The sequence below is a fragment of the Chelonia mydas genome, chromosome 3, assembly GCF_015237465.2.
Source record: "Chelonia mydas isolate rCheMyd1 chromosome 3, rCheMyd1.pri.v2, whole genome shotgun sequence".
NCBI lineage: Eukaryota > Metazoa > Chordata > Testudines > Cheloniidae > Chelonia > Chelonia mydas.
Genome location: NC_057851.1, coordinates 136,303,351 through 136,329,021, shown reverse-complemented (window position 1 = coordinate 136,329,021; position 25,671 = coordinate 136,303,351). Strand labels below are relative to the sequence as shown.

Below are 25,671 nucleotides of genomic sequence, written 5' to 3'. Positions count from 1 at the left end.
TAAAAAATAGGATGATGTGATTGGATCAAACACAAACCCTGTTTCAGGGACTAAAGGACAGGTGTAGTAACAAACTACTTTTAACTAGATTTTTTTTTTTTTTTGGTTGACTAGCTTTCAAGTTGAGAATGTCTCTTTACAGATATTTAGAATAATAATTTGTATATATATAAATGGCTTCCTGCATTTCCATATATAAATTATATCTAAAAGACCCTATATTTCTTTTTATGGTCATTTAATAAATCAAGTTTCTTACCCACGTATTTTGTAAGTAGTAAAATTATGTTTCATACAGGTTACATATGAAGGTCTGTGGAAATAAAACAGATAATCAGTATAATCTAAGGGTTTTTATTTGTTACTGAAGTAGTGCATGAAAATGTAAATGACTGAACTCATCATGCTAGTATTGTCCGAGAATTATCATAGTCCAATATTTGTTCTATATTTTGACCTCTATTCACCAAAACTTTCTCAATAGCTTTGATACATTAAATATGGGCCAGATTCTCTCTTTCAATCTGGCCCCTCTTCACCACTCTGGCAGTGCAAATGGGCCATACACTGGCTACATTTGGCCAGCTGTGAATTCCCTCCGCAGAGAGAAGCTCTGAACTGACATGGAGCCAGCATAGCATAACTGGTTCTTATTCCACTTTCTCTCCCAGCTATGTCATAGGGAGCATGCCAAGTGGGGGAAAGGGATGAAGCTGGAGTGCCACTGTGGTCTGCCTTCGGGGGCCTTTGCCAGCTGGCATATATTAGAGCAGCCTTAGTGCTGCTCTAATCTACTCTAGAGCTGGAGCTGTGCAGGGCAAAGTTTCATGGCTCCTTGGTGGCCCAACTTCTCATCTGCACTGAGCACCTATTTCAATGATAAAAATTGGTTATTGTGATTCTTTGAGATATGTTGCACATGTACATTCCACTCTAGGTACGTGCGCGCTACAAACACAATCACTGGAAATGTTTCTCTCAGTGGAACCCATCAGGGCATCCGCTGCCAGTGTGCACCAACCAGTATAAAGCATCCAGCCGACCTCGCATCCCCTCAGTTCCTTCTTTCTGGAAAACTCCAAAGTAGCGGGGACAGGAGGGTGGGTCGTGTAATGGACATGTTCAGTGCATCTCGAAAAACAACAGTAATGGAAGGTTAGTAACCGTTTTTTCTTCTTTGAGTGATTGCACATGTGCATTCCACTCTATGTGACTCCCAAGCAGTTGAATAGGTGGAGGGTGTGGAGTTCATGGACACACAAACTGCAGAACAGCTCGACCAAAATTGACATAATCTCCAGAATGCTGAGTGATGGCGTAATGGAAGGAGAATGTGTGCACCAGTGACCAGGTTGCTGCTTTACAAATGTCCTGAATAGGAATCTGTGCTAGGAATGCTGCTGGGGATGCTTATGACCATGTGGAATGAACAGTCAGGTTAGTTGGTGGTGAAACACTGACCTGCCTGATTGTAACAAGTGCAAATACGTGAAGTTATCCAGGATGAAATTATCTGTGAAGAGATTGTGAGACCCTTCATCCTGTCAACTACAGCTATGAACAGTTGAGTGGACCTTCAGAATGGTTTAGTTCTTTCTATGTAGAAAGCTAGGGTTCGTCTAACATCCAATGAGTAAAGCCGTTCATTCCTATTTGCATGAGGCTTTGGGTAGAAGACAGGTAGGTAGATTGCCTGATTGCTATGAAATTGCAAAACCACTTTTGGGAGAAAACGGGGGTGAGGACATAAATATACCTTATCCTTAATGAAGACTGTGTATGGAGGTTCTGATGGGAAGGCATGGAGTTCCAAGACCCTTCTGGCCAAAGTGATGGCAACTAAGAAAGCCACTTTACAGGAGAGAGATAACAAGGAGCACATCGCCAAAGGTTCAAGTGGTGGCCCCATAAGCTTCTATTAGACCAGGTTCAGGTCCCAGGGGGGAACAGGCTCTTACTCGAGGGTACTGTATAACCTTTCTAGGCCTTTGAGGAATTGGACAGACATGTCATCTGAAAAAATTGACCTGTTATCCACCCAAGGGTGGAAAGCTGATACCACTGCAAGGTGAACCTTGACAGAGGAGACTGCTAAGCCTTGCTGTTTCAGGTGCCATAAATATTCAAATATGTCTTGTATGGATGAATGCATGGGTGAGACTCCATGATGGGATGCTCAGAGAACTGCTTCCACTTCAAGACAGGAGGGCTGGTGGAGGGCTTTCTACTACCTAGCAGGATCTCTGAGATTTAGCTATGGAGCTTCCAGCCATTAAATGAAGGAGGCTCAGGTTTGGGTGGAGCAGCCAACTGTGGGCCTGGAAGTGGGATTGGAGTCGCCACTGAGATGTCTAGCAGAGAACCAGTGTTGGCAAGGCCATGATAGGTCCATCAGAATAATCTGGGCGTGGTCCTGTTTGATCTTTAGCAGCACCCTGTGCATGAGTGGACTAGGAGATAAAGCATAGTAAAGATGTCCCGTCCAAGGTAGTAGAAAGGCATCCGTGATACAACTTGAACTGTGGCTTCTTAGGGGGTCACAACTGATGACACTTTCTGTTGTACTTATTTGCAAATAGGTCTATCCAGGGAGTCCCGCATTGCTGGAAAACATCTCTCATCACATCCAGGCGAAGGGACTACTCGTGGTGACTGGAGAAAGACCTGCTAAGGTGATCTGTCAGTTTTGCATTCCTGGAAGGTAAGAGGCCTCAAGACTGATTGGCAGTTTTACATAGCCATAGCTGTATTGCTTCTCAACAAAGGAGGGAAGAGCTAGCTCCTCCTGGCCTGTTGAGATAAAACATGGCTGCAGTGTTGTCTGTGAGAACAAACAAGTTTCTGCCCATAATGTGGGGCAGAAAGGCCTGACAGGCAAGGTCAACTGCTTTGAGTTCCCTGACTTTGATGTGGACTGATCTTTCCGCCAAAGACCTTGCATTCTAAGGGGCCACACGTGAGCTCCCAACCCTAGCACTGATGCACCTGAGACCAGGGTCATTGATGGTTGAGGGCGCTTAAAGGGGACTCCCACACAAACTGTGAGTGGATCCAACCACCAATTTAGAGAGACGAGAGCCTGTGGAGGTACCTGTGAGTACAGATGGTGGCATGTTGGCGAGTACATGCAGGCCAGCCATGTCTGGAAGGGTCTGAGGTGCAGCCTTGCGTGTGGTACCATGTGAAGTTCCTTCGAAAGGCAGGTCCTGAAGTGTCTGCTGGACCTCCCGAGGGAGTTCCAAAGACTATAACCATGAACTGCTGCGCATGGCAACTGCCAAAACCATGGACCTGGCTGCCAAGTCAGCCGCATCCAAAGCAGATTGTAAAGAAGCCTTAGCTGCTGATTCTCCCTCATCCACTAGAGAGGAGAACTCTTGCATGGCCTCTTGTGGGAACAAATCCTTCAATTTCTGCATGTTAAACATGTTAAAATCATACCTGCCCAGCAGCACCTGCTGGTTTGCAATTCAAAATTGTAATGAGGACCAGCCTTAGGGAAAATGGCATACTGGGCAAACTTGCCCTCAATGCTTCCCTCAGTGACCCAATGCCCCTAGGCCTGGGCAGCCACCTTGATCCCCTCTAGGCCCCCATCACAGCTTGACCATGGCTGAGGTGCTGGAGACTGACAGCACTGACAGCACCATGCCCCAACCCCTTTATGGCCCCATAGACACACTGAATAGAGGAGGGGCTCCTGCAGCAAAGCAGATCCCACGCCAGAGCTTTAGGGGACACAGTCCCCTCCCCCTGAGGCACTCACCAGGGAAGCTGGGGGAGCCCAGATCTTGAGGTGCCAATAGGACAAGGGGTCTGGTCTGTATCCCAGGGTCCAGTTGGGGCCCTGTGACCCAGCCCCAAGAGCTGTCCAGGGTTCTCTTCTCGGTGTCCCCGTCTGGTTCCCTTCATTTTACCCTTTGACTGCACTCCTGTCCCTGTTATTTCATTAGTTGTCCCCTGGAATTACTTGGTTTCCAGGTCCTGTAGATCCCCTTCTTAGGCTGAAGGGGGGATCCTTTAGCAGTAGCTTGCCCACTTCCTGGATCCCAATAGGACCAGCCCCAAGAGGGTTAACTCTGCTGAGGAAGTCTCGCCGGGACGCAGCATATAAAAGGTAGCAGCCCAGCTCAGTCTGGGCAGGCTGTTGGAGAGGAAGGGCACAGGCTGCGAGCTCTCTCCAGGGAGTTGCTACAGGCCCCGACTGCGGGATCACAGCTTGCAGAGCACCGGACAGACTCCAGGCTGCCCGATGAGCCCCGAGAAGGGGCTGCACTGGTGGGAGCTTGGCCATTTGAGGACTCCAGAGACCCAGCGGAACTGGGTAGTTTCGATGAGGGGGAAAGGGTAAGAAGCAGGTCAGGGGACTTAAACTTTTTGTCAGTGAGTGAACTGGGGAACCAGTCAGGGTGTATTGAGGGGATCATTGCTGACTCAGTGGTCAGCACCCCTACCTGGGCTGGGACTTGGAGGAGCAGGGAGGGCCCGAGTCCCCTTACCCAGGGCACCATCCACTTGAGTGGTACCCCACTCTCCCAATGGGCCAACAGCCATGCAATACCACAGAGGCAGGATACTATGATGACTCTGGCCATTGGGTCACATTGCCCCTTGTAGAAAGGCTGTCTAATGACTCTGGCCATTAGGCCACGTTACCCTGACTAGAAAGGCCGCCTTATTGATGTCAGCCAGTAGGTCAAACTACCACAGCCATAATAAAGGTTATTAGTATAAGAACTAACTGACTGCGGTACAGCCTTTTCCGTTCTTTTGGACCACACATCACTTGACACCCCGTGGCGGGGTGTACCTACCCCACAACAGGCCCCTTTCCCCCAGACTCACCAGGCTTCAATCTGGCCCTGCCTCCCCTCTCAGACTCACCCAGGCAGGAGAAGATGAAGCTCAGTGCGAGACTGGAGGGGGAGGGAATGAAGAAAGAGGGAGAGCCTGGGCTGCTGCCAGGCGGGGCCTCAGCTGGTGGCACAGCCCTGTGTCTGGGATCCACACAGAGCACTAAAGCTGGAGTAAGGGAGGCGAGCTCAGCACTTAACTTCATCCCCAGGTCCTTGAGGGAGCAGTGGTCACAGCCCCCCACCGCATTGCCCCCTGCACAGCCATGCACACCCCCTGGTGAAGCAGCCAGGCCAGTCCACAGTGGGAGAACCATGCGCACTTGCTTCTGGCCCGGGGACTCCACGCTCCAGATCAATTGTGCCATTGCAGTGAGTTCTAGGTCTGCTGGAATGCCCAGTGGGCCTACCTGGGGCAGGTGCAGCCTCTGGCTCTGCTCTTGCTGCCCCCCAGTGAGCTCCTGGCCAATCACTTGATGGTACTCCTGGGCCTGGGACCATGGACAAGTGGAAATGCCTAGAAGAGTGGCAAGAACAGCTCCTCGGGTGGGAGAAGTAAGACCTGATCTCCGACTTGGAAGATGATGAATCTCTGTCCAGTGACAAGAGTAGTGCTGCTCCCACCAGTGTCGGAGACTGGTGCAGTGGTGGAGATGTCCACACAGTGGCAAACCTAGCTGGGCTGTTTTTTCATTAGATCTCCTTGACTATGGAACTTAACATTTATTGAGCTTCTGGTTATGCTACAAGGCTCATCTATTTTTAATTTCTCTATAGAAGGAGGAGGTGACTGAGAGTTGGTATATTAGGGGATAATGTGTATTTTAAAGCTATTTTTTATTTTGGGGTTTTTGTTTGTTTTGGGGGTTTTTTTGCGCTAAGCAGCAATGAGCTGAATCTATGTATTTTGTCATGTACATTTTTTAAAAGATGTCTACAGCATGGGAGAGGTTTTTGCTTTTAATTATGTATAAAACCAATATAAAGTAAGAAACATTTTACAAATGGGATAACTGAGGCATATTAGGCTAACAATACTACCTTATTAGCATTTATTTTAACTTCTGTTGTAAAATGAAATAAACCAGAAGTAGTAAAATATTATTAAAACTTGCCTTTGAATGACAATATGCCTTGATGGAGGACAGCCAACAAATAAATGAGTTAGCTGAAAAGAAATACATTATATTACATATAGATCTATATCTATATTTTTGTATATACTACCATATACATAATTAATGTACATCTACTACATACATAATTAATTTACATAATTTTAATCAATTTAAAAAGGTCAGGCTGAGCCGTGATGGATTTTAGCACAGAATTACATACATACATATGCGCAAACAGGGTAAATCAATTTGATATGAGTCAAAATGTATATCTGTGGCAATACAACCTGCAGTGTGTAAATGTGTTTATGCTTTTTTATCATTAAAAGACAAGTCTTAAGCCTAAAATGTTTAATATTGTTTTATTATTAAAAAATAGTTCAATTATATAAGTTGATTCCAACTGTATAAGAGCACATTTGAACTACCTGGATAATCAGTTGTTTGAATTATGAGGAGCTCCACTCCAAAAGCTTAAAAGTTCCACAGGAGCTTAGCTTCAGAAGCCCTGAGGAACTTTTAAGCTTTCCAAAAATGGGCCTTTGTCCTTAGGACTTGAAGAGTCTGAATGGAGGCATTGATGCTAATGGGGGCCAGCAGCTTCATCTAGATATAGGGGCAACTCTACCTCTCTCTATGGCTTCCTCCTTGTCCAGGACACATCAATCCTTCTCCCTGTCTTGAACACTTTCTCACCAGCACCCTGCTGTGAACCCTCCCTCTTCTGCAGCTCTACTTAGGCAGCATACAGAAACCCTTGGAAGATATAACCTTACTTTAGTTAACTGGAGCTACATTAATTGGCATTTATAGCCTAAAGATGAAATCCTAGCCCCGCTGAACTCAGCTGTAAAACTCCCATCAATATCAATGGGGTCAGAATTTCACCATAAGAATCTAAGATGTAACACCACCATATTTTAGCCAAATAAGCTTCTCAAGATAAAAAACTTACCTTATTGTTTGTTGAACACATTTTCCCAGACATACTAGGTTGCAGTTCAACTGTCATAACACCTGTGGATGCAATTCTAAATGGGACCCCACCCCACCCACAACAAGAATTAATATTAAGATTTACGTAAGTTTGAAAATAAATCAGTAACAGCACTTAACTAACTAAACTAAGGATATATCTACACTGTAAATTGTAATAAAAAACCCATGGCTGGCCCATGTCAGCTGACTCAGGCTTGTAGGGCTATAAAATTGCAGTGTAGACATCCAAGGTTGCGCTGGAGCCTGGGCTCTGCGACTCTCCCCCCTTGCAGGGTCACAGAGCACAGGTTCCAGAGTGAGCCTAGATGTCTACACTGCAAATTTATAGCTCAGCAGCCCAAGCCCTGAAAGCTCATGGGCTGGGCGCAGGTGTTTTATTGCAGTGTAGACATACACTAACTAACTACACAATTGCAACTGTAGCAAAGTATTTGTTTAGCAGCAGTAGGGTATTTAAGCCATTTGTATTTTAAGGATGCTTTGTTTGCAGTGTTGTTGTAGCTGTGTTTGTCCTAGGATATGAGAGAGACAAGATAGGTGAGGTCATATCTCTTACTGGACCAAAGTTTTTGGTCTGAGACAAGTTTTTAAGCTTTACAGAGCTCTTCTTCAAGTTGGGGGAAGGTAACCAGAGTGTCTCCGCTAAATACAAGTTGGAACAGACTGTTAAGCATAAGGGGTTCACATCTACTGTAGGAGATTGCTTAAAATGAAGTGGGCAGTTAAGGGTTAGCAGGCAGTGGGGTGTGTTACAAATTGTTATAATGTGCCATAAAACCAGTGTCTCTGAGTCCATGTTTTTTAGTGACTAGCAGAGTTATGAATTTAAGTTCCCAGGCTTGCCTTTTGAAGGTGTTGTACAAGCACATAATAATGGATATGTCTACACTGGAGCTGGAAGGTGTAAATTCCAGGAGAGACACCTAACCCACCCTAACTCTGATCAAGCTACTGTGCTAAAAATAAAAGTGTAGCTGTTGCAATGTGAACAATGACTAGCCGTTCTGAGTGTGATCCCATCTAAGAACGTAAGTGAATATTTGCGGCAGCTAGCCCCTCTTTCTGCTTGCACCGCTGTGGCTGCACTTCTATTTTTAGCGTGCTAGCTCAATCAGTGCTAGTGTGGGTATGTCTCCATGAGCTGGAATTTATACCTTCCAACTCAAGTAGACATACCTAAATTGATGGTGCCTGCCCCAAAGAACTTAAAACCTAAGTGTAAAAGACAATGTGTGGGTAGAGACAGACAGATAGGGGAGCACAAGGAAATAATAAGAAAATACTTGTAGGCATGATAAAGCAGTGGTTTCAGCATACCAGCTGCCTTACCATTATCAAGTTTTTTGTAGGCATTACAGCAAAGGAGAATTTTAGAGATGGATTTAAAAGGAGGACAATGAGGTAGCTTTACAGAGGTTTACGGGGAGCTCCTCCCATATGTGAAGGGCAGCATAGGAGAAAACACAAAGGTGCTTGTTTGAAAATTTAAGAAGCTGAAAAATGGAGGCTGGCCCCATTAACAGAGGAGAGGTGGAAGTCACATCTTGATAGCACATCAGAGATGACGGGTAGGGTGCAGATAAGTGGTAAATGGCCTTGAAAGCAAAGACAAGTAGCTTATGTTTTTAGGTTTTGGAGAAAGAGGAGCCATTGGAGGGGATGCAAAGAGAAGGGTGACGTGGAAAAAGCAAAAAGCTAGGAATATGATCTTTGTAGCCATGTTTGGAATGAATATAAATGGGACAAGACTGCATTTGTCACAGACAGAGGGTAGGAGGTAGCAACAATTGAGATGATGAAGGCCTTGCCAAGTGTTTTAGTTGTGTGGGTAGAGGAAGGCTGCATCTTAGAGATATTATGCAAGAAACAGCAAGATTTAGACAAGCCTGGGTGTGAGGATCTAGAGAGAGGGCCAAGTAAAAGAAGACATACAGGCCTAACTGACAGGAAGATGGTGATGCTGTCCACCACGGTGACTGAGAAATGAGTAGCATGGAGGGATTGCGGGGAAAGATTAAGAGCTTTGTTTTGGCCAGGCTGATCTTAAGCTAACTTCTGGACATTCATGCGACATCAGAGAAACAGGCTGAGATTTTAGAACTGGGGCCTTAGTTACATCATTGTATCAGAAATCAGATGCAACTCCATTGAAATCAATGAGATTATACTGTGTACATTAGATTAAAATCAGGCCCACCTTATTAAAATAAAATTGAAATATACAATTTCACATTTCAAAAGCAAAGCAGTAAAATCATTTAACACTTGTCTTGAGCTCTACGGATTTAAAATACTTTTAATTTATACTCATCAGAACCAATGGACTGTGATATTCAATATATGTATAAATTACCATCTACATCTTAAGTATATTTAGCAATTACACAGTACTTACAATGCTTCTGTGTAATTAGATTCAAGACTATAGTCCATTTTATGGTAAAATTTCATTGTCTAAAAGAAACAGAATGAAGAGGAATGATAATTAAGAAAAATCCTTTAAAAATCCTTGATTTGATCACAGACATTTTCATGATAAACAGAGCATACCTTAGAAAAGATGAGCAGGGATGAAGACCAGGCTCTGTCTAGTAAAGCACCTACCACAATAGTATATATGGCATAATATCTAGCACTAAAGATACTATTTCAGTGGTCTCTTTGTGTTCCTGGTGAAGGTCTGAAATATTATGAGCTCACTTTGTTATCTCTTCTGAATGATATAAAGAATACTAGCTTGTTTTTCACCCAAGTCACACTACACAGATAGACATCTGATGAAATGCAATGAAAGTTATTGTTTTCTTACTGAATAAATGTATAACAAATATTAAAAAAAAATTTCATTTTATGTTATTTGTGAAACAAACAACAATCAGTTTGTTTTACAACATTAAAAAAAACGAACAAATTCTGTCTTAAATTTTCTCTTAGGGCTCGTCTGTGCACTACAGGGGTGTGATTTCTAAAGTGTACTAATGTGTTGTGCATTAACTGGTCCATGTAGGCCCTGCTGGTGCACACTAAAGGTTCCCTAGAGTGTTTTAACACAGTACTTCATTAAAGTGCATGAGAAACCTTTAGTGCGCATCAGCAGGGTCTACATCGACCAATTAATGCACAACACATTAGTACATTTTAGAATTTTCAACCTGGTAGCGTTCATTCCCCACTGTGTAGAAAAGCCCTTATTCAAATAAGACCTTTTACTACATCAGTCCCTTTCCTCTCTTGGGGAACAAGCTTCTTTAAAGCTCTATCCCCTACCTTGTAAATATACTTCTGCAAAGCTACAAGATATTTGGCTTCCAATAACTTGTGGTGAATCCCATAATTCAGATTCCAAAACTAGTTCCTTTTCTTACTAAACTAGAAAGCTAATAATTATATTTTAAACTGCAAAGATTATTTTTATTTAATATATCTAATCTAGCAGAAAACTAAGGGCTGATTCAGATTGGATTTATGCTGGCAGGAGCTGTCACAGGGCCTCAACAGCAGCAAATCTGCCAGGGAAGGAATTTGTGGGGATGGGAAGCAGCCCCTCACCCACCCTTGAACGAACACACACACACACTCACACTCTATTGCCCAAAGAAAGCAAAGAATGGAAGTCTATATGAAGATATATACTGCAAATTATGCTAAATATATTGTAGTTAGAAAGCAAATTGTATTGTATACAGGAATCATTTTAGTATAACTTACCTGGTTTTTAGTACAGATTCCACGAGCTATTTCATAATCGACATCTGTTGTCTGCATCAGCAATTCTGGCCTGTAGATTTCCACATCTGTGGATAACCCCAGATTCTCTACATAGACTACTTGAGCCCAAAATGTCACTTCATCTCCCATGTCCAGATAATAGACATTTAAATCCATGCTGTGCTTAAATACGAGATATGGGCAAATATCTTGAGAATCATGTATGGAACTAAATATTTCAGTTTTCAAGGGATAGTCCTCACGGTGTATTCTAGAACCATTGATATACAGTATATATAGGTTACCAGATGGATTCAAGTAAAGGACTATGTTTTTGCTTTCCTTTTCCCATCGAGGGAGCACCACAGCATCTTTCATTTCAACTTTTAAAAAAATCATCACATTGTTTTTCATCTTTATCACAGTGTTCCCGAAATAGTCTGCAGGAAGGAAAAAGAAGAGTCATCTTTCCTGTGTAGTTTAAATTTCCAGACCGATGATGAAAATACTAATTCTTTAAAAAAATACAGATTTGTTTTTCTATTTCTATTGTACTTTCCACATTTGTTCCTAGCCAAAATTTCTCCTGCTCATTATATTGTCATGCAGTGTGATCTGTGCTTTTTGGGTGCTGTCCTCTACCACACGGATGATGCTGTAAGTGTCTAAACAATGAAGTGCTTTAGGATCTTTCAGGATGAAAAGTGCTGCATTGGAGCAGGGAATGAGTGAGACTGTGTGGAGGTGGGAGAAAGAGTAGGAGTGAACAACCAGGTTTATGGTGACCATGGTGATACAGAGATGAGCAACACCTGATTCACATTTTCAACATTTTCTTCACAAACATGAAGAGACAAGTTTTTATTTTTTTAATTAATGAAAGCTTAGATACTGTGCATCCATTTGTCATCAAGTATATTTGATGATGAACATTTTTCTCCATCACAGAGTGGTTACTTACCTTACAGTAACAGTGGTTCTCCTAAATATGTAGTTCACATGGACCCCTCTCAATGTGCATACACCCTATGTGTGAGATTGTATTCTCTTGGCCAGCTGCACGTATTCAGGTCATGCCTGTGCTCTATATGTCCTCATGCCCCCAACGCTGAGGGCGGAGTAGAACAAAACATCTCTCAGTTCCTTTGCCAATACATTATCTCAGAGCAGTAGGATTCTGTACTGGCAGAAGAGGAGGGTAGGTTGTGGAATCCATGTGGATGACACATTTTGAAGAACCAGTTACTGTAGAATGAATAACCATTTTCTCTTTTTCGAATGATTGTCCACATGGATTCCACTCTTGATGATTCACACGCAGTTGTCTTTTTATTTGGAGGTGTGTACAAGGAGTTCCATTTAAGCAATGATTAAAGGACAGCCCTACCAAAATGGACTGATCTGGAAGCCTCTACCAAAGAGCAATATCTTGTGAATGTGTGGACCAAGCTCCACGTATTTCTGAATTTTTTAGGGGAGCTAAGGACATTCTTCAAATAGGCAGCAGAGTATGCCTGGGTGCTAGTGGAATGAGCTCTAATGTGGCTAGGTGGCTGTAACTTGACAAGTTTGAAACATGCACTTATACAGACAGAGACCAATTTTGATAATCTCTGTGAGGTTATTGCCTGACCCTTAATCCTATCAGCAAAGGCTGTAAACAGTCTAGGCATATTTCTGAATGATTTTGTCTTGTTCAGGTAGTATGACAGTAACCTTACTACATCAAGTGCATGAAATTTAGCTTCCCCTGGGGTTGAGTCATGTTTGGGAAAGAAAACTGAGTGATGAATAAACTGTTTCATATAGAATTCAAACAGTTTTGGGCAAAAACTTGGGATGAGTGCTGAGAGTAACTCTGTCCTTGGCCTGAAGGTTGAGACTTGATGCCACCCTTCTCAATAGTTCCTGGTGGGCTTTAGAGTCCTCCTGCGGAACGGAGGGAGGAGGGGCCGTAATCGCCTCATCAGGGGAGGGTGAGGAGGCAGGCGCAATACTTTGCATGTCCGCCAGTACCGGAGGGCCCACCACTTGGTTGCCCTCCGGGAACGGGCACCGACGATGCTTGTCCCACCGACTCCTTTCTTGGAGGCTGGGACAGGGAGGCTGACGGCTGTTCCAAGGCTCTGGCCACTGAGTGAGCTCCCACCGGAGGCTGCATCAGGGGCCACGGGGCCCATTGGTACCACTGTGCCAACCATGGAGCCCGGTGCCACTGCACCTGCTGTGGCACCGGCGGAGCAGTCTGTTCAGTCTGACTGTCCTGTTCCATCAATCGACGACTACGAAGGGAGGCCGGGCTGGTGTACGACCTGCCACTGTCCCTGGACCGGGAGGAGCGGTGGCATCAGGAACAGTGCCGACCATGAGACCGCGATCCCGATGTGGAGGAATGGTACCGCCGGTAGCAGCTGCTCCGGCGGGTATATCCGCGATGGCGAGGCTCCGGCTATCGACGCCTGGAACTGCGGGAGTGGTGCCATGGCAGGGTCCTGGAGCAAGATGACTAATGGGAACGGCATCGACGTTCGTGTTGCGACCGGCTACAGTAGCCCTCGGAGACGAAGTCCCAGGCTGCTTGCAGGGCCTCGGGCCTGGAGGGCATCTGGACATCCAGGGAAGCCTGCTCCGAATGGGCCAGCCTACTCCGCTCGACCTGAGTTGGAGGCCTGGAGGCCGATGGGGACCGAGGACTGCCCAACATGGGTCTAGCCTATCTCCCGGTCTTGCTCCTGTGCTGCGGCAGAGGAGGCCTCTTCTTAGCCTTCTTGGCATGCCCCACAGACGGGGAGCAGTGCCAACTGGTAGATGGCACCGAGGAGTCGCTGCGCACTGACACCGCGGTACCCAGTGCCGACTCGGAGTGGTGTGCTGGAGTTGGGGTCAACGCCGACTCCATCAAGATAGCCCAGAGCCAAATGTCTCTTTCTCACCCCCCTGAGCGCAGCAAGTCAGAGCACTTTAAAGTGCTAGTGTAAACAGGCTTTGAGTGCTGGGAGCTGCACTCAGAGCTAATCCCCTCGTGGAGATGGATTACCAGGAGCGCTGGGAGACTTCTCTCCCAGCGCTCGCATGTGACTACACTCACACTTCAAAGCACTGCTGTGGGAGAGCTCCCGCTACAGTGCTTTGAAGTTTCCAGTGTAGCCATGCCTTTAGGAACTGCTGAATACACATCCAGCTGTGGCACTGTGCTTCCTTACCTTCCCCAATGCCGAGTGAGAATGGTGAAGGTCAAGTCAGAGTCATAACTCCTGTACTTTTTCTCTCTCCCACTGTTCAGAAGACACAGTCTAGGCACCAGAAAGTCACTTGGTTCAACCTCTGGGCCTTCTTAGTAGAGCTCAATGCAGAGGAAGCCTTAGCTCCAAATTTTTATAATCTGGTTTTGATAGAAATAGTCAAGGGATTTCTCTACACCAATTTTACTAGGTGCGAGTGCTTACTTTAGGCAAATATAGCTATGGTGTCAAGGTGCCTTTCAATGTGAATGCAGCCAGACACTCAGCACCACACTTACTCAAGTTGGCCTTAAACTCTTCAACAGTAAGAATTTAAGGCAACACTTGCATCTCTAAACCTTTGGGGAATAGTATTGAAAAAGACATGCAACTTCTGCCTATATTGTGCCTCACACTAAGGCATTTCAGCCATCATTCATGAACATCAATGTCTGACATTATGAAATTGCATAACACATTAGGCATACAGCCAATTTTCTTGGTGGTGGCTAAGACAATAGAATCCACAGAACCAACTGTACCATCAGTCAGAAGAAACCGTTCAGTGGGGTTGGACCAAAATAAAACCAGCACGGCAGAGAGTGAATGTGTGTGTGTTGGGGGAGTGGGGGGGTGGGGGAGGAATTGCCCAATGATGCCCACAATGGCACATAAAAGGTTTTTGTTTTTAATAATACTAAAAACACTAATAAGGTGGAGAAATGATGGAAAAAATGTGTACAAGATACCACTAAGTCCTTGTTTGTAGGGAATCAGAAGGAACTGAGGGGTGGTTGCAGTCCTTTATGTACTCTTGGTCTTGAGAAAGATGTATGTATTTCCCCAACAAATACTGTTGGCTGGAAGATATCAAGCTTCCCTACTTGTGGCATGCAACTCTCAAGAATGGGGATCCATATGGCAATACTTGAAGGGCAAAATTTTGTTAACTATAATTTAAATATGCCTATCCATCTAAAAATGGTAGATTTCAATCCTTATGAACCCATTAATTTAATCAAATAAATAATTAATATAATCATCTAGAAAAGAGATATCTTCAGGGATCCTCTTATTTCTGAAGTTGCTGTCTTACACCCAAATTATTATGTATTCAAATGTAATATACTTAACCAATAAGCAGTTGGTGAATAGTGCTCCCTTGAGCTTTTTCCGCTTGCCTCTTAACTGACTCAGATATTCTAAGAAATCCATTAATTGTGTTGTTTTTATAGCTATAATAGACCGTTTCCTTGTCCCACATCAGCATAGATGGTGATGCTGAATATACAAATTCCATCAACATAAAACCCTGCAGAGGAGCATTTAAGGAAAAGTCTCTTAAGACCCACAAATCTCGGTCTTCGTTATACGCTGACAGATAAAACACCCTGGAGGAGCTGCACCCAACGCAGGCCATCAGCAAAACAACCTCAGATGGGCGTGAGTCATAGCAAACAGTGCCTATAGATAAAGAGGCAGTCACTGGCAAATCTAGGACCTTCTTTAGCTTTGTTGTATCTGTTATTTTAATAAACACATTGCCACCATATCCTAGATATTGTTCACTTGGTGTCCATATTGCTACTGTACTTAATTTTCTTCCACTCTGTAAAAAAATAAAAATAAAAAAATTGAACAAAGCTATTAGATAAATAGTACATTTCAGATACTGTACAAACTATTCCCTCTCAAGCTTTGCATAAATGATACCAGTATCTCCATTAAAAAGTAAAAAAGATTTTCAGCTGATGTAATTAGCCTAGCTCCACTAGAGTGAAGTTGCTGTTATGGACTGGGAAGTAGGTGGTCTGGCCTAGTAGTCAGAGCAGGAGTCATGTCTAGTGGGCAGAGCAGGCATCCAGCTTGGGTAATGAAGCCAAGAGTCAGCACCAGAGTCAACTGTCAGTTACCAGAGCCAGGGGTCAAGCCAGAGCCAGAACTAGGAATTAAAGCTGAGGGTCAGAGACCAAATGCCAGGGCCATGGGTCAAAGCAGAGTCAGGGTCTGAAGTCGGCCGCTGGGGTCAGAGCCAAAAGTGATAACTGACGATTGGAGGTAAGACATAAGGGCAGGAACTAGAGGAGAGGCAAGGATCAAGCACTGTGCAGGAGCATGGTGTAAACAGGAGCAAAAGCAGGGGTCAGGCAGTAGCCGGGAGCAGAGCAGGAAAAGGGATGGGTGCAGGAGGCAGGCACAAGCAGGGTCCAAAGCAGTCACAACAGGAAATCACTTTGTTGCTCAGACAAACTTCCTGTGCCTCCTTCTGGCTTCAATAGCATGGTTGGACCAATTGGTGGAGCTGGGTGATTCCCCAGTATTAGTGCCTTGGGTGAGAATACAGTCCTACTAGCTTCTTGGCCCATCAGATTTCAGAAGACATTAGGTGGAGACCAGCAGGCAGCTGCTGTTTGAAGACTCCTACGCCTGGGTTCCTAGACCTGGGACATCATAGTCACAAACTTAAGTCCTCATCCTGGAACTAGCTCCATGTGGGTACTCCTCTTGATCCATGTAGAGCCAAATGCAGCATCAGGTACTTATTTTTAAATGACCTGAAAATTAATTTGTTGCACTCAGTGCACTTCTAATTCCAAACCTATTATTAGATCGGGCAACAGGGGGCCAATGGGTTAATCCCCAGGCCTAGTGAAGAACTTTCATATTTCAAAATGTAAAACAAGAATTGTGTGCGACTTACCTGTACTGGATATGCAGATGAACACCAACTTCTTGACTGTATTCCAATTATTCCTGTTTCTGGTAGATTGTATTCAGGTCCAAGTTTAAAAAAACGATTGGACTCTCTTTTGTAAACTGTCCCCGTTATTAAAAATAAGATTCCATCATCAGTTAAAACAATATCAGTTACTTTGTGACTTAAGTCAAAGTCCAAAATGTGTGATGGAGCTTTGATTTCTTTATAAGTTATGAATCCATCATTTGTATGGAAAGTTCCAAATTCTGACAACAAAAGTGCAGTTGTTGGAATACATGCAGACCACTCAATGTAGGGCTCACTACCAGCTGCGGAACAGAGGGAATTATCATTTACATTGTTTGGAAATGGCTCTTCAGGCCTGGAAATGATAAAGGGACTATCTAGAACAAAACAATCCTGAAAAGCTATTGCCTTTCCATGGATATTAGTAATGATGTCATCTGACATTGAAGGTACATTAATTTTCCAGAATCTGAAAATGGAAGAAATTACAGATAAATTGGCAAGAATTAAACTTTATATCAGATTCATTAAGAAAAATAATTCTTGACAAATTTCAGAGTTTGTAGCAATTCCAAAACAATTTATTTCCCATTTCTTTTTAACAATTTCTCTAACCCTTTTACATTTTTCAAGTCACAATATTCTCAGGCACACCCTACAATCACAGTGTTCAGCACATATACCAGCAACTATTAGAGTGGTGGTACTGTTGTTACTACAGACAAGCTGTGCACTCCTGGTCATGATCATTTCTATTTGTAGGGACATACCACCCCTCCAAATTGTTTCCTGCTATTCCCCCATTCCCACCAAATGTAAAATATAAAATTAAAATAAAATGGGGGTGGGGGAGGAGACCAAAATCAGCCTCCAGTGGAATTTTAACCTGCAACAGCAGCCAGGCCTCTAATGTTCAGTGCCTCAGTAAATGCTGGGAATCAAACATCTCTGAATGGTCTCACATAAACAGGCAAGAAATGTACATGCTCTGGAGCTAGGAGAACGAGGACTGGTTATGACATCATGGATTACTGTGGCAACAGCAGATAGACCCATTATTATAGTCACTTTTGCCATGAACAGTAAAAGCTGCATTACTTTACAAAATGAGTTTCCTAACTTTAGGTGATACTGATGACACCAGTGGATGAAAAAGATAAGTTATTAATATCAGGATATGAATTATTTGGTCACAAACTCACTTGGTTCAATGTTTAGCTAGTGACAGAATTATCAAAACTTCCAGAATTCTATAAAAATAGGGTTGTTTTAATAACGGAGCTAAGATAATTGAATATGAGAAAAAACAGCCAAATTTTGTCTTAGATATACACATGCAACTGCTATTGATTTCAATGCAAATTGTATGCACATATTCAAAGGCAAAATTTGGTCCATACAGAATAACAATAATGAAATAAGAAAAGGAGTACCTGTGGCACCTTAGAGACTAACAAATTTATTTAAGCATAAGCTTTCACGAGCTACAGCTCACTTCATCGGATGCATTCAGTGGAAAATACAGTGGGGAGATTTATATACATAGAGATCATGAAACAATGGGTGTTACCATACACACTGTAAGGAGAGTGATCACTTAAGGTGAGCTATTACCAGCAGGAGAGCGGGGCGGGGGGAAAGCCTTTTGTAGTGATAATCATGGTGGGCCATTTCCAGCAGTTGGCAAGAACGTCTGAAGAACAGTGGGCGGTGGCGGGGGGGAAATAAACACGGGGAAATAGTTTTACTTTGTGTAATGACCCATCCACTCCCAGTCTCTATTCAAGCCTAAGTTAACTGTATCCAGTTTGCAAATTAATTCCAATTCAGCTGTCTCTCGTTGGAGTCTGTTTTTGAAGTTTTTTTGTTGAAGAATTGCCACTTTTAGGTCTGCAATCGAGTGACCAAAGAGATTGAAGTGTTCTCCAACTGGTTTTTGAATGTTATAATTCTTGACATCTGATTTGTGTCCATTTATTCTTTTACGTAGAGACTGTCCAGTTTGACCAATGTACATGGCAGAGGGGCATTGCTGGCACACGATGGCATATATCACATTGGTAGATGTGCAGGTGAACGGGCCCCTGATAGTGTGGCTGATGTGATTAGGCCCTATGATGGTGTCCCCTGAATAGATATGTGGACACAGTTGGCAACGGGCTTTGTTGCAAGGATAGGTTCCTGGGTTAGTGGTTCTGTTGTGTGGTGTGTGGTTGCTGGTGAGTATTTGCTTCAGTTTGGGGGGCTGTCTGTAAGCAAGGACTGGCCTGTCTTCCAAGATCTGTGAGAGTGATGGGTCGTCCTTCAGGATAGATTGTAGATCCTTGATGATGCGTTGGAGAGGTTTTAGTTGGGGGCTGAAGGTGATGGTTAATGGCGTTCTGTTATTTTCTTTGTTGGGCCTGTCCTGTAGTAGGTGACTTCTGGGTACTCTTCTGGCTCTGTCAATCTGTTTCTTTACTTCAGCAGTTGTAAGAACGCTTGATAGAGATCTTGTAGGTGTTTGTCTCTGTCTGAGGGGTTGGAGCAAATGCGGTTGTATCGTAGAGCTTGGCTGTAGACAATGGATCGTGTGGTGTGGTCTGGATGAAAGCTGGAGGCATGTAGGTAGGAATAGCGGTCAGTAGGTTTCTGGTATAGGGTGGTGTTTATGTGACCATCGCTTATTAGCACCGTAGTGTCCAGGAAGTGGATCTCTTGTGTGGACTGGTCCAGGCTGAGGTTGACGGTGGGATAGAAATTGTTGAAATCATGGTGGAATTCCTCAAGGGCTTCTTTTCCATGGGTCCAGATGATGAAGATGTCATCAATGTAGCGCAAGTAGAGTAGGGACATTAGGGGACGAGAGCTGAGGAAGCTTTGTTCTAAGTCAGCCATAAAAATGTTGGCATAGTGTGGGGCCATGCGGGTACCCATAGCAGTACTGCTGATTTGAAGGTATACATTGTCCCCAAATGTGAAATAGTTATGGGTGAGGACAAAGTCACTAAGTTCAGCCACCAGGTTTGCCGTGACATTATCGGGGATACTGTTCCTGAGGCTTTAGTCCATCTTTGTGTAGAATGTTGGTGTAGAGGGCTTCTACATCCGTAGTGGCCAGGGTGGTGTTTTCAGGAAGATCACCGATGGATTGTAGTTTCCTCAGGAAGTCAGTGGTGTCTCGAAGATAGCTGGGAGTGCTGGTAGCGTAGGGCCTGAGGAGGGAGTCTACATAGCCAGAGAATCCTGCTGTCAGGGTGCCAATGCCTGAGATGATGGGGCGTCCAGGATTTCCAAGTTTATGGATCTTGGGTAGCAGATAGAATACCCGAGGTCGGGGTTCCAGGGATGTGTCTGTGCAGATTTGTTCTTGTGCTTTTTCAGGGAGTTTCTTGAGCAGATGGTGTAGTTTCTTTTGGTAACCCTCAGTGGGATCAGAGGGTAATGGCTTGTAGAAAGTGGTGTTGGAGAGCTGCCTAGCAGCCTCTTGTTCATATTCCGACCTATTCATGACGACGACAGCACCTCCTTTGTCAGCCTTTTTGATTATGATGTCAGAGTTGTTTCTGAAGATGTGGATGGCATTGTGTTCTGCACGGCTGAGGTTATGGGGCAAGTGATGCTACTTTTCCACAATTTCAGCCCGTGCACGTTGGCGGAAGCACTCTATGTAGAAGTCCAGTCTGTTGTTTCGACCTTCAGGAGGAGTCCACCCAGAATCCTTCTTTTTGTAGTCTTGGTAGGAAGGTCTCTGTGGGTTAGTATGTTGTTCAGAGGTGTGCTGGAAATATTCCTTGAGTCGGAGATGTCGGAAATAGGATTCTAGGTCACCACAGAACTGTATCATGTTCGTGGGTGTGGAGGGGCAGAAGGAGAGGCCCCGAGATAGGAAGATTCTTCTGCTGGGCTAAGAGTATACTTGGATAGATTAACAATATTGCTGGGTGGGTTAAGGGAACCACTGTTGTGGCCCCTTGTGGCATGTAGTAGTTTAGATAGTTTAGTGTCCTTTTTCTTTTGTAGAGAAGCAAAGTGTGTGTTGTAAATGCCTTGTAATAGTAAAACTTTCTATGTGGGCATGCATTAGCATTACTGGAGAAACAAAGCTATTACTCGATATGATGAGCAATCTTGTTTTTCACTCTCTTTTATTTGGTTCTTCATACTACTGCTGTATAGAGAAAGAAGAGGTTAAAAATAAGACAGAAAATAGATATTACAACTCACTTCACTATAACAGCAATGTACTAAAACTGCCATCATTTATAAAAGGATTTTACCCAATTTGCCAAAAATGCTTCTATTCCTTTGGTTAAGTAAGTGGAAATATTCGAGAAAGGCTTTATCTGATGACAAATTTCTTTGATATAATGATGTGTTGCTATATTGCCACCTAGTGATGAAATGGATGAGATCCAACTGAAAAAGATGTCTGACAGAGATGACAGTAAGCCAAATTCAGTCTCTAACCCAAATGTAACAGTGATGTAAACAGTGGTGTAAGTTACTAGTTGAGTGTAAACTGGTTAGAAAAAGGCAGTAAGATGAAAATTAGTGCAACTTGTTTTAATATGGTATTCAGAGTGTGTAAAAACAACTGCAAATTAAATGTCAAAGGGACAGATGGGGCACATGTTTCAGGAAATGCAGCTAACAAAAGAGCCCGCTACAATTTAATCTAAAACAGAATCATCCTCAATACTCCTGGGGCCAAATCTAGCCCTGGGGTAAGCCTGTGTAATTCCCACTAACTTCAATGAGCATTTGTGCAGGGCAGAATGTTGTTACTGCGGAGTACCACATTGATGGAAAATACACTTGCTTTGCACATCCACCGAATAAAAAAATCAGTGCAAGTTATTCTCCTTCACCACATATTTATTTTCTGATCAGCTCACACCAAGGTATAAATTATATTATCATTTACATCCCTGTTGAATTTGGCCCTTAGTGTTTCTGTTATAAATTATATAGTTTTGTAAATATTATAGCATTAGAAATTAAAATTAATATGTTGCCAGAAGATGGAGCAAACAGTGAAGAAAGTAGAGAAATAGACAGTTGAAGAGTTCTAGGGTTAAGATTAATATTTCTACTGACAAAAAACTAAATACCAGAAGAAATATTGAAGGGCTTCATTGTGGATTCAGCATACTGCTACTACACAGAGGGGAATAGAAAGAGGTAGGGGATAATTAAGCAGTGTCCCTAAAGTATTCTTAACAGTCAGCTATGCCTGGACATATGAATTACTATTATCTGGATATTCTCATCCACTAGAAGTTTTCTATAATGTCAGATACGTCTTTGGAAGAAACTTTATATTACTTTCACAGGGAGTCTCAGTGGATTGCTGTAAAGAAGAAACAGCCAAGACATGCTCTATAGAGTGTGTATTGAGCTTACAATTCTTCCTGGAGGGATGAGAGAAGATGATGACCTGCTCACCACACAGGTTTGCCCTAGTGAGAAGGAATGATCCCTATTTTCAAACAGGACTTGAAAACCAGCCAATAAGGAAAGAAACATAACTTGGAAGAACGAGAAAAGGAAGGAGTATCTGACTGAGATACTTATTTTTTTAAGAAGGTGGTGGGTTCAGCAGAGCACCACAAACAGGCTGTGAGCTCCAGGGAACTGACATTAGTTGGGGGAAGGAAAATGGACCTTTGAAATGCTAACTACCCAGTAGCTTGATAATTAAACTTCTCAGCCCATTATAGTGAAGCTTTGTGCAATCTTAGGCCCCAGTTCTGCAATACACTGCCCAATGGTGTTCACGCATGTTCAGTGGTGCATTTGTATTGGACTGAACCATGGTCTACATGAGAACCAACATATGTTTTGTTTTTAATGTTTCTTCTCTCTTTCTAAAATAATAAACAGTTCCTTATTTAAATGAAATTATAATTTAGATTTAACTGCTAAATTTGGGGGGAGCAACGGCTGACTAACCATGCTGGGATATGACAGGCTCTTCCCTCAAGGAAGAAAGGGTATACAGTTTGTATTCACAACTCACACACAAAAGCTACCTAAAACTAGAAAAGGAGGTCCGGATGGGGCCACCGTCTCTATCCAATGATGTGTCACAACAGCATTAAGTGAGCTTTCATATTTTGGGGAGCTGGGGCACTGTGATCTCACAGTGAGAGCCACTGAAAGACGTGCCATATTGTGTAGGCATCTGTGGGCTTCCTTCCCCAGGCAAGGTACATCAGTGATTACTATATATTTGGATCAAAGGAATTTGAAAGTCTTTTTCCAGTTGAGTTCTTTGACACCAAGCCACCAAAGTACTTTGCACCTAGGGAGGAGGTCAGAAGGGCCTATATATAATTCATTGCAGAGGGGCAAGCTCTCCCCCCAGAGTCTGAAATTGAAAGGAGAATTCCCAACAGATTCCCAGAATCCAAACAGGCTTGGAGGCTACTGCCCTCTTTGGAAATCCCCAACCCCTTCCATACTGAGAAGAGTACTAGAAGGACACCCCCTTAGGTTCCCTGGAAGTTCTGCTATTTTCCCCATAGGTTTTTCTGCTAGCATGTACAATATGGCCACTAGTTATTTCTGTACTAGTTGGTGTCATTATAATAAACTTTCAGTATCTTTTCCTCCAGTATACATTAACAAAAACAGGCCAGAATGGCTTATTTATACATTCAACTAAGCCAAGTGTTTTGTAAGATGCTTACATTATAATATATCTACATAGCCATAATCTGTGCAATCATATGGGTGTGTGAAAAATCATTTTAAATGGAATTCTGTTCAGAAAAAATTAAATGAAATACAGTACCCCAACTCTGGAAATGCAGTAGCAAAGTATTTGGTATTTCTAAAATAGGTCTGAACAACAGGTTCCTGTCCCAAATTCCAAAACTGCTTGCTAAGTGTCTTAGAATTCTGTTTAAAATAAAGTGAAAATAAAGTAAAATAAAGGCTGTTAGTTATCATACATTTTGATGTCAATATAGTCTAAGGCTGTATATGAGAAATCTCAGGGTTAAAATATTCTTTAAATAATATTCTAAAGTACACTTCCAAATAAGGGCACATTATTAAACACATTTACATATTTTATCCACACTAGAATATAGTATATTTGGAACCAAAATTAACTTTCTTCGCAATATTTCCTAAAGTATATATAGCAGGAAATTAAAAAAATGACACATAGAAACTTAATAATAAAAATATTATGTTCTTCTCCAAATTCCAGTACTTCAATTAATAATATAATTTTAATTCTAGTAACTCTGAGGCAAATCAACACAGTTATGAAACGAATATTAAAAGATGCCAAAGAGAAGCAATCCAGCATGGCAATTTATAATAAAGTAATAACTCCTAAAGGGCATCCCTTGGTCATGGATGCACACCTCAGGTAAGGTATGATGCCAAAGGCTAAATATCATTAACCACCCCACAAAGGCATCAGGAGTGCATACTCTGACAATGTTTACTGCATATACCAATTCTGCAAGCTGATCCATGTGGGAAGAACTTTGTGCTCACATGGATTCCCATTGGGTGCAAGAATCCGTCTTCACATATAAGCTTGTGGGATCAGGGCCATAATGTACCTCCTTAAAAAGTAAAGTTCAGTTCTACTGTTAAATGCAGCTATATAAAAATGACATAATGGGTTCACTGTTTATTATGTCTTGTTACTGCCATATCATCATTACTTAGACAAAAAGTAAAGAGTTTTTTTCTGAGTGTCAGCCATGCAAACTCACTCTAGGATGTGAAAGTCAAGCTTGGATCTTTCCTTCTCACCACTATCACCAGTAGCAAAACGGTTGTGGGCTAAATTCTGACCCTAACACAAGTGTACTGATGGTAGAATTTAGCTCTGCCACTGAAATTTAGCTAACAATTCTGTTTTTAATGCTGAGATGGAAACAAAACCACCTCACTCCCCCCCCCCCCCCCCCCCCCCCGCTGTGTTACCTCTACAGTATTAACTGGAACAAAAAGCACCAAAAACTTATTTTTGTCACTACCTTAAGTTGAAATGACTATGGATGCACATAGGCAGCATATCTAATGAATAAGACAGTGCCATTTTTAATTTGTAACTTTTCAGAGTAGACATGCACTTTCAATACCATGTTTTTAAAAGAAAATATAGAGCTATTTTAACATACCCGTGGAGGAGACGTTGCAGTGTGATTCAATTCAGAGGGTTCTGCACTTTCTGGATCGTATATCCATAAGATTAACTCCTAGCAAATAAAAAAGGCAAATGATAATATTTTGTTAATAAACACGTTAATATTCTGTCACTGTGGTCTGATTTCTTTTGGTGACTAGATGTATACTAGAATGTAGTAACAATACCATATAAAGGAGCATTAACTTGGACAATGTCAGAATTAAGTCTTGAGCCTGATTTTACTCAGACAAAAGCAAAACTCCCATTGACTTCAGTGGGCAATGGACACTGAGGGGATCCAGATCCACTCCTCATAGAAAGGGAGTTATTTCCTTTCAGTTCTTCTATTCGTCCCTCAGCAATACTTCACATACCATAGTCTCTCTTATTCTACTGGGGCCATGCTACTTTACAATCCTACTGCAGTATGGAGAAAGAGGGATCAGAAATGAGTACTTAACTCTAAAAAGAAACAACAGATTAGTCTCTTAGCAGGGAGATATATGTATCTTTTTCTCCTGCCTCCATGATTCCTATGGGTCTTCAGCCTGACTGTCCTTGGATTTTGCTCCTCAAAGACACAACCATTTCTGATCAACCATGTGGCCCATATCAGTCAGCCACAGAGGAACTCAACCCCTCACGGGGTCATAGAGCCCAGCCTCCTGCCCGTGCCTGAACATCTACACCACAGTTAAACAGCCCAGGATCCTGAGTCCCACGAGCCTGAGCCAGCTGACATGGGCCAGCCAAGGATGTATAACTGCAGTGAAGAAGTACCCTTAGGATCTTGGAATCTGTCCCTGAGTAGAGGGGCAGGTTTGGGTAACTGTGAAGCTGCTCTTTCAGAGGCAGCTGAGCATAATACCCCTCATTCCAAGGACATAAGTAGACTTCCACTGCTGTG

At 43.0% G+C, this 25,671-nt stretch overlaps 1 protein-coding gene across 1 annotated transcript in view; it reads right to left on the bottom strand.

The window, feature by feature from the left end:
* CATSPERE (catsper channel auxiliary subunit epsilon) overlaps nucleotides 1–25,671 on the bottom strand; it is a 76,719-nt gene that overhangs the window by 10,812 nt on the left and 40,236 nt on the right. Inside the window, exons 7-15 of the mRNA XM_043543369.1 lie at nucleotides 24,757–24,834; nucleotides 23,403–23,509; nucleotides 16,601–17,093; nucleotides 15,034–15,508; nucleotides 10,679–11,118; nucleotides 9,366–9,424; nucleotides 6,927–7,002; nucleotides 5,969–6,021; nucleotides 260–313 (exon numbers count right to left, since the gene is read on the bottom strand). Of these exons, the coding sequence (XP_043399304.1) occupies nucleotides 260–313; nucleotides 5,969–6,021; nucleotides 6,927–7,002; nucleotides 9,366–9,424; nucleotides 10,679–11,118; nucleotides 15,034–15,508; nucleotides 16,601–17,093; nucleotides 23,403–23,509; nucleotides 24,757–24,834 (1,835 nt within the window). The remainder of the gene's footprint in view (nucleotides 1–259; nucleotides 314–5,968; nucleotides 6,022–6,926; nucleotides 7,003–9,365; nucleotides 9,425–10,678; nucleotides 11,119–15,033; nucleotides 15,509–16,600; nucleotides 17,094–23,402; nucleotides 23,510–24,756; nucleotides 24,835–25,671) is intronic.